Source organism: Podarcis muralis, chromosome 5 (assembly GCF_964188315.1).
Source record: "Podarcis muralis chromosome 5, rPodMur119.hap1.1, whole genome shotgun sequence".
Lineage (NCBI taxonomy): Eukaryota > Metazoa > Chordata > Lepidosauria > Squamata > Lacertidae > Podarcis > Podarcis muralis.
Genome location: NC_135659.1, coordinates 3430983 through 3443299, shown reverse-complemented (window position 1 = coordinate 3443299; position 12317 = coordinate 3430983). Strand labels below are relative to the sequence as shown.

General features: G+C 44.6%; 1 protein-coding gene across 7 annotated transcripts in view; it reads left to right on the top strand.

Moving 5' to 3' along the window:
* Positions 1 to 12317, top strand: part of RGSL1 (regulator of G protein signaling like 1) — a 43376-nt gene that overhangs the window by 28345 nt on the left and 2714 nt on the right. For 5 of the 7 annotated variants that reach the window (XM_077928169.1, XM_077928170.1, XM_077928171.1 and 2 more), the window contains 9 exons: positions 874 to 967; positions 2098 to 2227; positions 2781 to 2949; positions 5578 to 5716; positions 6832 to 6956; positions 7475 to 7590; positions 9261 to 9353; positions 11059 to 11122; positions 12025 to 12146. In XM_077928169.1, coding sequence (XP_077784295.1) covers positions 874 to 967; positions 2098 to 2227; positions 2781 to 2949; positions 5578 to 5716; positions 6832 to 6956; positions 7475 to 7590; positions 9261 to 9353; positions 11059 to 11122; positions 12025 to 12061 — 967 coding nt within the window. In that variant the 3' untranslated portion in view covers positions 12062 to 12146. Of the gene's footprint in view, positions 1 to 873; positions 968 to 2097; positions 2228 to 2780; positions 2950 to 5577; positions 5717 to 6831; positions 6957 to 7436; positions 7591 to 9260; positions 9354 to 11058; positions 11123 to 12024; positions 12147 to 12317 lie in introns of those variants that run through there. The other 2 variants (XM_077928174.1, XM_077928173.1) reach the window with 2 other exon arrangements.

Genomic DNA, 12317 nt, shown 5'->3' with positions numbered 1-12317 from the left:
TTGTTTCCTTTTTCTTAAAGCCGCTAAGCCGTTAATAGCCACTAAGCCGCTAATAGCCGCTAAGCTGCTAATAGCTGTGCTTCGCAAGACGAAAAAACTGCAAGACAAGGAGACTTGCGGAACGGATTAATTTCGTCTTGCGAGGCACCACTGTAATATACCGTAGATTATATTTGATATATAATATAATCTATATAAATTACCACATTAAAAAAATAAAGATGGATTTAAGTTAGATGTTCAGCAGAGTGCCATTCCTTCCCATAAGGGAAGATGAGATAGGGTAGTTTTAGTCTTTTAGTTTAAGTAATCCATGATGCTTCAAGGCAAACTGGATTTTCCTGGCATTTCCCCCTTTCTTTCCTCCCCCTTAAAATAACAACAACACAGTCCTGTAGAAGGTAAAAATAAGATTTACTCGCTCTGAATACTTGTTGAAGAGTAACAGATACAGCAGCTTTGTTCAGGCAGGCTTAAAATGGTAATCCAGTTACAAAGACATGTTGTAGTCTAGTTTAAAATGGAGTCTGAGCAATGGAGCTCAGACAGGCAGATGTTCTCACATTGCTGGCAGAGCAGAAAGAGATGGAAAGAGTGTGTCCAGGCAGGTAGGAGAAAATAATAGCTCTGCCCTCCCCCTCTCAGGGCACAGTGGGTCTGTCTGTCACAGAGTTACAGGAAAACTCTATGAAATTCGGCTTCCGTCATGTGCCTATCTAGCAAAACATGAATTGTTGGCTTGGCTGCACTTTAAATATCCCATGGATATAAACAGATGAGCGGAATACGGAGGACTATGCTCATAAGGAGAGCAAAGCAACTGCCTCACCTATCTCTCTCTCTCTCTCTCTCCTTTTTGTTGCATCCTGGCAGGTTCCAAATGTATCAAGGCTTATATCCTGAAAGTGACCTTTCCATTTCCGCAGGTGGGAGGGGAAGGAGGGGCTCCCTGATGAAAGAAAAGATGGTGAGTGGTGAATGTGGAGCAGGATTTGGATGTGTCTCCTCCTGCCATAGATTCAGACCATCTTTGATGTGAAACACTTGTGAGCTCCTGAGCTGGCAGTCTAGGCTTGTGTCCTTTTGCCCAGCTCACAATAGGCTGGGAATTCTGTTAACTAATCAAAGCTGATTGTTTGTGATAGTGAAACATTGACTACATGTTGGAGAAGACACAATTTGCTAAAAGGAATTTCCTGATCTCATCCATCCCCATGTTCACCCCACTCATTGCTGGGCCGGGAATTACTGGCTACGAAACTGAGACATATTTGGAGGTGAACCATTGAATCTGGAGGCTGCTTTTGATTCGATCTGTCAACAGAATCAAATGCATGTGTCTAAAACTGGATGTGCTCCAATCATGGAGAAAATGGGGCTGGGGGGAGCTCCAGATCTTAGGTGCGAAGGGACTTGTGGTTGCATGTGGTACGGAGGGTGTTCACTCCTTCCCCAAACAGCAGTCCCTGGAGAGCACACAAGCACCTTTTGCCCTGTGCAAATCTAACATTTGGCTAGTCCACAGAAGAGCAAAATGTGGATTTGCACCTGCCTTCCGCCCCCCCCCCATTAATGTAAGGACATGATGCACCCCCCAGTGTTTTATTGGACACTTCCCCCCTTTAACTGCAGAGTGTGTGCATGTTGATCCTAGGAAACTCCAAAATGGCCAGGATTTTTTTTGGGGGGGGATGTGCATTTAAAGTGGGGAAAGGTCTGTGAAAACACTGGGATGGGGAAGACGTCATGTGAACAACCCCACGCTAATGGGGAGACTGGGAGCTGCACATCCACACGGACTGCTGCACTGTGGACATGTCCATTGCCAGTTTCAGAACTCTGCACTCCACAGCTCCTTTCCCTCCCTCTCCTCGCCCACATGTGTCCCCTTCAGTCCCTTTTCAGAGCTTTCCATGGCACTGCATTCTATCTGTCCTGATATTAACATTACCCTTGGCTAATGCTTTGTGCACCTGATGAAACAGACTGCAATCGATCTGTTGGTCTTTAAGGTTCTTTTTCTTCTTGTTGTTGTTGTTGTTATGAGAGACTACTGTGACTACCATGGGCTGTACGTAACGTTATTCTCTTCTACAGAGAAGGTACTGGAATATTCTTGGTACTTTCATCAGGACCGTCTGCAAGTTCCGAAAGGCAATGAGTTACGTAGGGCAGCGCAAACGCTTTGAAGATTTCCTCCACCGGGAACTGAAAAATGAGAAGGAAAGTGCGTGCTTTTAAAGTCTCTTGTTCCCACGTGACTGGCCTTTGGGCAGGTGACAGGAGTCACCTCCTTGGTTTTATTTCCTGTGCTTGCTCCGTGTCATGAGAGTAGGAGGAAAAACATTTCCCGATGGAGTTTCCCCACACCTTTCAGAATTGTATACACCCCTCTCATGTCTCCTCTTGCTCATCTTTCCTCCAAACTAAAAAGGCCCAAGTCTTGTCACTTTGCTCACAGAGTCCTGTGCAAAGATGTGCAGTGTTTGCATGGCTCCACCCAGCCCAGCCCTGTTCTCGTGCCTTGCTTCTAACTCTAGTATCAGGAATATGCTGCTCCAAAAACCAGGAACTCCACTTCCCAGAGAACTAAGATCAGGTATATAAAGTCAAGGCTGAGTGATATTTTTCTGCAAGCCCAGTGAAACTCTGCCCAACTCCCAAATATCAAAGCAGATTAACTTATGTGGAACATACGAGTTGCGTTTTTTTAATATACCTGGTGGCCTGCAGGTGGTTGTGGGAGGTGCTGTGACTGGGGCCTCCCTTTTCTTTCATAGCTATTCAATCCTCGCCTCAGACCCGTGGGAGCTTCAGTGGAGTGAGTGGGCGTTACGGCGCCACGTCAGAAGACGCTGAAGTGCCGCAAGTGAGGCGCAAGATCTTTGGACGCCTCATCTCAGTCAACTTCCTGGTCAACGATCTCTATTTTTACCTGGAGATGGAGAAGTGAGTGAGCAAGCCTCTGTTATATCTCCTGCCATGCCTTGCACACCTCTTGGACTCCATGCGTGAACAGAGAAGACATTTAACGGGGCAAATCTCTGAACAGAAGCATTTGTCATAATCACATCTAAATTGGCCCTCACATAGCAAGGTGGTACCTTGTGCTGTAAGTATCAGCGGGTTATCTCCCGCTTGGACTACTGCAATGCACTCTATGTGGGGCTACCTTTGAAGGTGACCCGGAAACTACAACTAATCCAGAATGCGGCAGCTAGACTGGTGACTGGGAGCGGCCGCCGAGACCATATAACACCAGTCTTGAAAGACCTACATTGGCTCCCAGTACGTTTCCGAGCACAATTCAAAGTGTTGGTGCTGACCTTTAAAGCCCTAAATGGCCTCAAAGGCCCAGTATATCTGAAGGAGCGTCTCCTCCCCCATCGTTCTGCCTGGACACTGAGGTCCAGCTCTGAGGGCCTTCTGGTGGTTCCCTCACTGCGAGAGGCCAAGTTACAGGGAACCAGGCAGAGGGCCTTCTCGGTAGTGGCGCCCACCCTGTGGAACGCCCTCCCATCAGATGTCAAAGCGATAAACAACTACCTGACATTCAGAAGACATTCAGGGAAGTTTTTAATATGTGACATTTTTGTGTATTTTTCATCTTTGTTGGAAGCCGCCCAGAGTGGCTGGGGAAACCCAGCCAGATGGGCGGGGTACAAATAATAATAATAATAATAATAATAATAATAATAATAATAATAATAATAATTATTATTATTATTATTATTATTATTATTATTATTATTATTATTATCATCATCATCACCATATGGGGTCATCTGATAAAAATGCCAGTTTGGATTATATTAAGAATATAAAAACCAGTCCTGTTGGATCAGGTAAAGGCCCATCTGGTTCGGCAGCCTATATTTGACATGGCCAGCTAGTTACCTATGGAAAGCCCACCAGCTGGGACCTGAGCCCAAGAGCCCTCTCTCCACCAGTGACTCACAGCATTCACAGGCCCAGGGCCTCGGACAGGGGAGGGAGAACATAGCCAATCATTGCTAGTAGCCATGATAGCCCATCCTCCACTTTTAATCTTTTTAAAAAATTAAATCATTCAATTTGGTGGCCATCGCTATATTTTGCAAATTAACCTATGTGGTATGTGAAGAAGTCCTTTCTTTTGTCTGTCCTGAATATTCCAAGGCTCCACTTGGATGAATTCTGGTATTATGAGAGGGAGAAAAACTTTCCTATACCCCCAATTCTTCATACCACAAATAATCTTATGCAGATATCTCATGCCTCCCCTTACTTGCCTTTTCTCTTAACTAAAAAGTCCCAAATGTTTTGGTTGCTCTTTTCTAACTCTATACAGTGGTACCCTGGGTTACATACACTTCAGGTTTCAGACGCTTCAGGTTACAGATTCTGCTAACCCAGAAATAGTACCTCGGGTTAAGAACTTTGCTTCAGGATGATAACAGAAATCGTGCTCCGGCGGTGCAGCAGCAGCGGGAGGCCCCTTTAGCTAAAGTGGTGCTTCAGGTTAAGAACAGTTTCAGGTTAAGAACAGACCTCCAGAACGAATTAAGTACTTAACCCGAGGTACCACTGTAATCTCGAAGCTACAAACATGAGCCTGACCAAACTGCGGGAGGCGGTGGAGGACAGGAGTGCCTGGCGTGCTCTGGTCCAGGGGGTCACGAAGAGTCGGACATGACTAAATGACTAAACAACAACAACAACGCTGTAATAGCTTTTTGAGGGAAGGCAACTGAAATGGTATTCTACAGTACTCCAGGTGTGGTCACACCATAGATTTGTATTACGATATCAGCAGTTTAATTTTCAATCCCTTTCCTAACAATACCTAGTGTGGTATTTGCTGTTTTAACAGCTGCCACACACAAGGTCAACATTTTCCCTATGACCACAAGGTTTCCTTCCAAGTCCCAATGTGCATCGCTTTACACTTGCTTGCATTAAATTGCATTTGCCATTTGACTGCCTATTCATGCAGTTTGAAGAGATCCGCTTGGAGCCCATCACAATCCTTTTTAGATATAAGCACACTGAGCAATTTCATATCGTCAGCAAACTTGGCAACCTCGCCAAGTTAAAAGGACAGGTCCCAACACCAATCCTTGTGGGACTCCACTTTCTGCATCCTTCCATTGGGATAACCGTCCATTTATTCTTACTCTCTGCTTCCTGCTATTCAGCGAGCTCCTGATCAAGAAATATTGCTTATGTTGTTGGGTTTGTTAGTTTGTTTACTGAATGCTTCCTACCAGCCATGTACCATCAGGTGCTTAATGGTGACAATGGAAGAGCTCCAATTGCACTGGTTTCTCATTGGTCTACATGACGAGCAGGGACCATCTTGGAATTAGTCCTGAGTTTATATGCCTGCTTTCCTCTTATCAGCATGAGAATGACCCTGATAAAGATCCTTCTCAGTGACCCCAGATATTGCCTGTACTGCCCAATGTCCAGATTCCAGCCACCAGTTGTGATGATGAGATCCTGCCTCAGGTTTTGTGTTGTGTCCAACATACCACCATTCCCACTGCCCACCCATCTCTCCATCATCTGCTCTGTGTCTGTCTTCCATTGCCGCAGGTTTTTTTACCTCTCTGACTCCGTGGTCGTCCTGTCCTCCCTTGGGTTATACACCGAGAAAGATATTGCCTTTCTGAAGAGCAAAGTGTCCACCATCAACAAGCTCTTTTTGAATTCAGATATCCCACCTAAACTGAGGGTAAGAGGCTGGAGCCAAGTTTTCTAAGACAGCTGGGCACAAAATGAAGCCATTGGGACTTCTGCTAAATGCCATAGTGAATGGTAGCATTTGGAGTAAAATGCTGGCAGAAGCTGAATGGAGACAGACTCCCCTGGATACAATCATTCTGAGACTCCGGATTTTTGAGGGGAAAGAAAGGTAGTATTTGTTATTGGAAATACATGTTGATAGGAAAGATCCCTAGTTCTCTCTGGCTAAGATGGAGATGCAGTAAGCCATTCTTGCTCTTGTATCTCAGGAGTAGACATCAAATCATGCCTATTGTCATGAGGAACACACATAAGAAGAAGAAAGGGAATGGACACAGGAAGTGAAGTCAGCAGTGCTAAGAGTACAGTGTATACCGGTAGTCTAACCCTGAAGGAAGATCAGAAGGACAGACCGGAAAGTCTGGAGGCTCCTCTCCCCATCTCCCCTTTCTCATGGAGATACATCAGCCTTCAGTGCAAGCTGAGCTGCAGCCCAGCACTTCCAACAGTATATGCACTCAGCTAGATATATGTTTGTTTTAGCTATTGCTATGCATACTGCTTAATCACCAAGTTTGATAGCAACAGAGGTGATCTCTGATAGTGTTGGCAATGTTCTGTGGCAGTGGCACCATTTTGAGTGGGCAGGGCTAGCTTCCTCAAGTGAGGCATCTTCCTGGGAGATGATCTCAAGAGGGTTGCCAGTGTCCACTGAGTTTCCTAGAATCTCATGAGAGCTAGGCTTGAAAATGGGGCCCTCTTCTAAAGAGGCTTCATTGGACTCCAGGCTGGTCTTGACAGAGGCATGACACAGAGCAAGACTGAGGGATGAGGCACTTCTTAAATTGCTGGTATGTAGATGTGGGAGGGAAGCTGTGAAACCAGATTCACACTGACGATAAAATGTCAACTATGACCTCCCTAGTATTGTGCGTCTGTTTCCCCCAAAGAAAGCCTCACATGCAGGTTCTTGCATTCAGCCCTCAGTTGAAAGGTAGGATCCCAAAGGATCCAGTGACATCAGCTGTGCTATGAAATGTTTTTAATTGAAGGTTGATGTAGTTGTCATCTGCTTCCTGATATGGCCTCTTCTTCTGTGTCCAGGTCAACCTCACAGATGCACAGGTCCTTCAGATCCGAAATTTTATTGCTGAAGGTGTGCTGAACAGGATTCTTTATCATTCTGCTTTTATGAGTATCTTTCCAGTTTTACTATTCTACTGGAAGAAGTAAGTAGATTAGAAAGGCAAAGTGTGTGCATTATTGTTATAATGGTAATGGATGAAGCCACTGCGTGTAGATTATAAACAGATTCATTGAATCTGACCCAAAGTTGCCTTTGCAACTTAACAACAAAATTTAAAAAATCAAATTCAAGAGGAGGCAAATTAGGGAGCAGATATCGGAGGATGAGGATTTAATTGGGTTAAAACAATAGGTGTGGTTATAATTTGCTAAGCTTATCATGGCCATTTTGCAAGTGCATGTTTTATGTGATAAATTAATCTGTGATGGCGTGGCCATGCAAACAACAAACAGCTATTATTCAGCCATTGCAAGCTGCAGCGACACCAGGGCTGGAAGAATGGCTCTGGGGCCAAATCAGCAGGGGCTCAATAAAGCTATAGCTGGTTTGGCAACTATTTTTGTCGTGCAGTCCCATCTTTAGTGACTGTCCCAGCCAGTAACAATGCCTTTGGTTGTCTCAGTTAAATACAGTGTGCCAATGTCAACACTATCCTTGCAGATATTGCAATTGGAAGGCAATGAGGGGCTTCAAAAAACCCAAGTCAGAGAAAACAGAACCTTCTCCTCCAGTGGTTACAACAAAACTATCTAGGAGGCCCAGCTGTTACACTGGTGGTAAGCAAGAGTGTGCAGGTTCTCTGTTGCATCTGTTACACCTTATGACATATGTATCTGACCAGAAAGTGTGTGTGAGTGTTTTTGCATGTTTGTCTTCATGTGCCCATATATTCCAATAACGCAGAATAAATACCATCTCTTGACATTTTAGATCATGTCATATTTAATTATATTGTTGCATGCCTCCCCACTTTGAGCAGTGTGAGGCTCGTCTCACAAGACAATGGAAGAGTGAACCTTTGGAGGTGAAGTTGGAGAGTTACAGTGTCTGCTGTGGTTGTAGAGACCGATATGGGAGAGAAATGTTTTGTTGCAGCTGGGGCAGATGAAGGCATCCAGCTGTGCTGCTGCAGATGCACCATGGCGTTTATTCTTTCTGCGCTCGTCCCAAAAACTACTGGTCGATTGAGGGAGGAGGGCCCACCCATTTGCCCTCTGGCACAGAACAACTTCCTTTGTTACCTTCACAACCCATACTTAGGGGGCCATTACCAATCCTGGGAGGATCCAGGAATCCGAAGGGACCCAGGCACACAACCAAAACTCACAACACTATTATGAAGTATTTCAAAGTATCTGAAATACTCTCTTGTTGAATTTGCTTAGCTCCATAGTTTCAATATACAGTCTCTTCCAATACGCAGTTGCCCAGTTATGACTAAGTCAGAATCCATGGTTAAAAATTCTAAGTTCTTTGAAAATTGGATGACAACCTTGTGGGAGAGTGGCTGAGGCAGCAGACAAGGCAGTGGAAGGACCCACAACCCCTGTCAGCAGAGAGGGAGGTCTGCTGGCAAAGGTTTCTTCCTCCCCCCTATGGGAGTGGAAAGCTCCATCACTGTTGGTGACCCACGGCTGATGTTCCTTGGATGGTGTGGGCTGAATTGGGACATGTCAGGGTCATGGTTCTTGATCCCTAAGCCCCTCCCTGCCCTGACAGGCCACTAAACAGGTCCTGGAGCTGATGTGGTCAGCGTGAGGGGCAGAGTCAGTAGGGAGAGTAAAGGGAAGGGAAGGAAGGGAAAGGAAAGGAAAAAAGAAGGAAAGCCACCTTCTGAGCCTCCCATCCTGGCCACAGCAAGCTAATAGGTGCTATGATAGTCCACCGAATCTTATCTCACCTTTCTAGCCCCCTTTGCCCATTGCTCTGTAAGTTGCTTTGGGTTGCCTTGAGCAAGATAAAGTGACTAACAAATGTAGCTTGTATTATTATTATTATTATTATTTATTATTTTACTGAAATCAAAATCATTTTTTCTCCAGGAGTCTTCAAGCTGGCAATCTTCTGCAATTAGTTTGTTGAGCAGTTTCAGGCTTGCTGAGAAGTTACATATAGCTCAAGTCTTGATGCTTAAGATGCATGATGATGCCACATAAGCATTAATTGACAGAAAAACTATTCAGAAGTTAGCCAGCCAAAAATGCATTGAGCACATGTCAAGTAATTACTAAGTGTCTATTCCATCAAGGGGATGGAATTGTGGCTTCTGAACAGTTTTCTTTAAAGTATTCTCAGATTGGAACAGACATGCTTTTAACAACCACAGAGATTTGCCACAGAGATCCTATCTGGGGTAACCGGACCTTCAGAAAGGTGATTGGTGAGATTGGGAATCCTCTGGTGTAATATTATGTTTTGTCTTTCTTATTATTGCAATTTCAAAAAGATTATCCAGTCATCAGGTATACTATACTCAGAGGCATTGAGCTACTCCTGCCGCAGCCGAAGGAAGAAGCAGAAGAATTGCCTGCCGAGAAGTGTAAGTTACCGCAGGAGTGCGGTGTGGGAGCTGGTCTGATCTCCCACAGGGGCCCAAGAACCAGGGTGCTGTGTCCTGTTTTGCTGCTTGAGGCAAAATGGGAAGTGCCACCTTGCCCTGCCCTCCTGCTACTGGCACCACTTCTCTGCCTGCCTGCCCACTTCCGCCACTGGTAGAGAAGCACTCTTGCAGAAAAACTCTTGTGATTTCAGGTGTGATTTGGGCTGATACTCGTGCCACTTCTGTGGCAATGGTGGCGGGGCAGGGGAGTTCTCGCAGAGCTGCCACCTTGGGGACTCTCCTGCTAAGAACCCTCATGGCCAGATCAATTGCCCAAGATACATGCATTGCAATCTTTGTGTATAATTTATCCTTATGAGCAATCCTGCAGCCATGCTGCAAGTGTTGGGGGATAAAACAAAAGTTGTTGAATTATCTCAGCACTTCAGGATATACATTATCTACCGCTTCCAGTTTGACCCAGAATTGGCTGGGTTACATGTTAGAGATAGTTCGGTGCCAGGGACATGCTGGCATGACTCAGCCTCAATGACAGAATTAGCCTCAGGAACTGAACCCAAGACAAGTCGACCCAGACATTGGAATTCCCAACAGAAACCCAGCCATCTTTGTAACCTGCATTTCCAAGAACTTTGGACACTCAAGCTAAGATTGGTACTCAAAGTCTAACTCTTCTCCAAGGTGAAGTAAGGCTGGTGGACAGAGTGGCAGGGATGGGGTCCCTTACTAAATTCTCTCAGCTTCCAGACTGCAGCTGGTCAGGAAACAGAATATGAGCTGAGACACTAGGGCCCCTCCGAACATTATTATTATTTTATTGTGCAACAATGATGATTTGTGCTCATGACAGCATTGGCTTGCCCTCTAACACCCCACAAAATCAGATGCTCATTTTGCTCCCAAGCTCTTGCAGGAGCCAGAGGACTTCTGCAAGAGCGCGAGAGCAAAGAACGAGCATCTTTTGGTCCAGCTCACTGGTGCAAGCCAGCTGCTTCGTGCAACAGCACCGGACCAAAAAATGGGACATTCCAAGATGCATTCAGAACCCAGGATAGCCTCTGTAATTCTGGGATGTCCCACGCAAATGTATTGGGAGGATCACATGTGCATCCACTTTCAAGGCTATCTGGGACTGCAGATGTTTGGGGGCCGTCATTCGGCTTCAGAGCCAATCAGCGCATATTCCATGCTTGCTTTCTTTTTTGCCTGAAACTTTTTATACCACAAATGCTCCAGTTTATTTTTGTCCTCCTTTTGTTGTGCTATAGCCTCTCGGAATAGCAATAATGTGGTAGCATTATGCAAGCGGAACAACCCAAAGCAAAAGAAATCTGCCAATAGAGCACTGTTACTGTGTCAAGCAGATGTCGCAGAATTTGTTGTTGTTTTTTTAGTTGTTTAGTCGTAATAAACCACCAGTCTGGAGGGGCAAAGATCCAGCCAAAGGACCTGACCCTGACCCTATCCAGTCACAGCTTAATTCCACCCATTGAGTCACCACTACCACCCAATAAAATAGCTCAACAAAGAATTGCAGAGTTATAAACAGACAAAATGCCTGATGGTTGTCTAGATAGCTCCTTCCTTGGTTGGGGTGGAAGGATGAAAAAACAGTCTTAGAACAGTTCAGCTGCCTCGTACGACTGCGTCAGATACAATACGCTGTCTCTTTTTCTACCCTCAGCTTCAGTGGGGAGTTTAGAAGCATTAAGAAAGTCTTCAACAACCATAAGTGTGCCCCAGAGACGGTAGGTACCCAGGGAAACTAAAATCTTAGGGCACTAGCAAATCAAAATTAGACATGTTTAAGTCACATTTGGAATACCAAGTTTAATCCTCCTGCTGAAATGAATGGGACCCAAGTGCTTAACTTGTGCAGAATTATACCCACTCAAGAGCAAAACGAAAAAATGAGAAGCATGAACTGATTTTATGTTGATTGCAATATTAAATTGTTTGTGTCAAGAACAGTCACATATGCTTGACATAACCGCCATGATTAGAGAGGATTGTGGCACACAAGCTAAAGTAAATTATTGGCAACGAACTGGCTATTTCAGGTTACATCCACTATATCCACTATTTATCCACTATTTAAAGCGCTCTTATGCCACTTTAACAGTTATGGCTTCCTCCAAAGATTCCTGGGAATTGTAGTTTGGGTGCTGAGAGTTGTTAGGAGACCCCTCACAGAGCTAATATTAAACTACACTTCCCAGGACTCTTTGTGGGAAGTCATGACAGTTACAGCGATATACGAGAGTGCTCTTAAGCTGTGTTTACAACATACCTTTAAAGGAAACTCTTTCAAAGAATTCTGGGTGCTTGAAACTGTGATAATGTGTTTCAAATGTGCTTTATAGTGTTGAATATTGTTTGGTTTGGTTTGTTACTGTCTTATATGTTTTTATACTTTAAACTGCCCTATGATCCTTAGATGAAGAGTGGGATATAAATTAAATAAATATCTAAATAAAACTGAGTGTATGACCTCAGTTACACGTTTAATACTGCTGTACAGCCAGGAGGTCATGTTTGCATGTAATTGCAATTAATTGATTGACTGCATATATGCCAAAAAGACTTCTAAGCTGTTGTTTCAGATTGCAGTTTATGAAGACTCTTCTTATTTATATATTCTTCTGCACAGGACCTCATCTGTAGGTGCTGGAAATAAACTGATATAACTTGATCTCACACTGTTCCTTGTCTGGGCATCATGGAAAAGATTATTGCAGGCATTTCTTGCTGGATGACAAAACTTCACTGCAGGTCAGGACTGAAGTCCTTTAACGAAACTGCATTCACTAGGTCACGGGGTTCTCTTGGGTGAGATGGGAGAGGTTCTCCATATTTGTCGATGAAGGGCTCAGCAATCTTCTTATGTCCCTAAAGCAGAGATGAGGACCTCTGGCCTGATGGACTTCCAAATCTAGCCCAGCC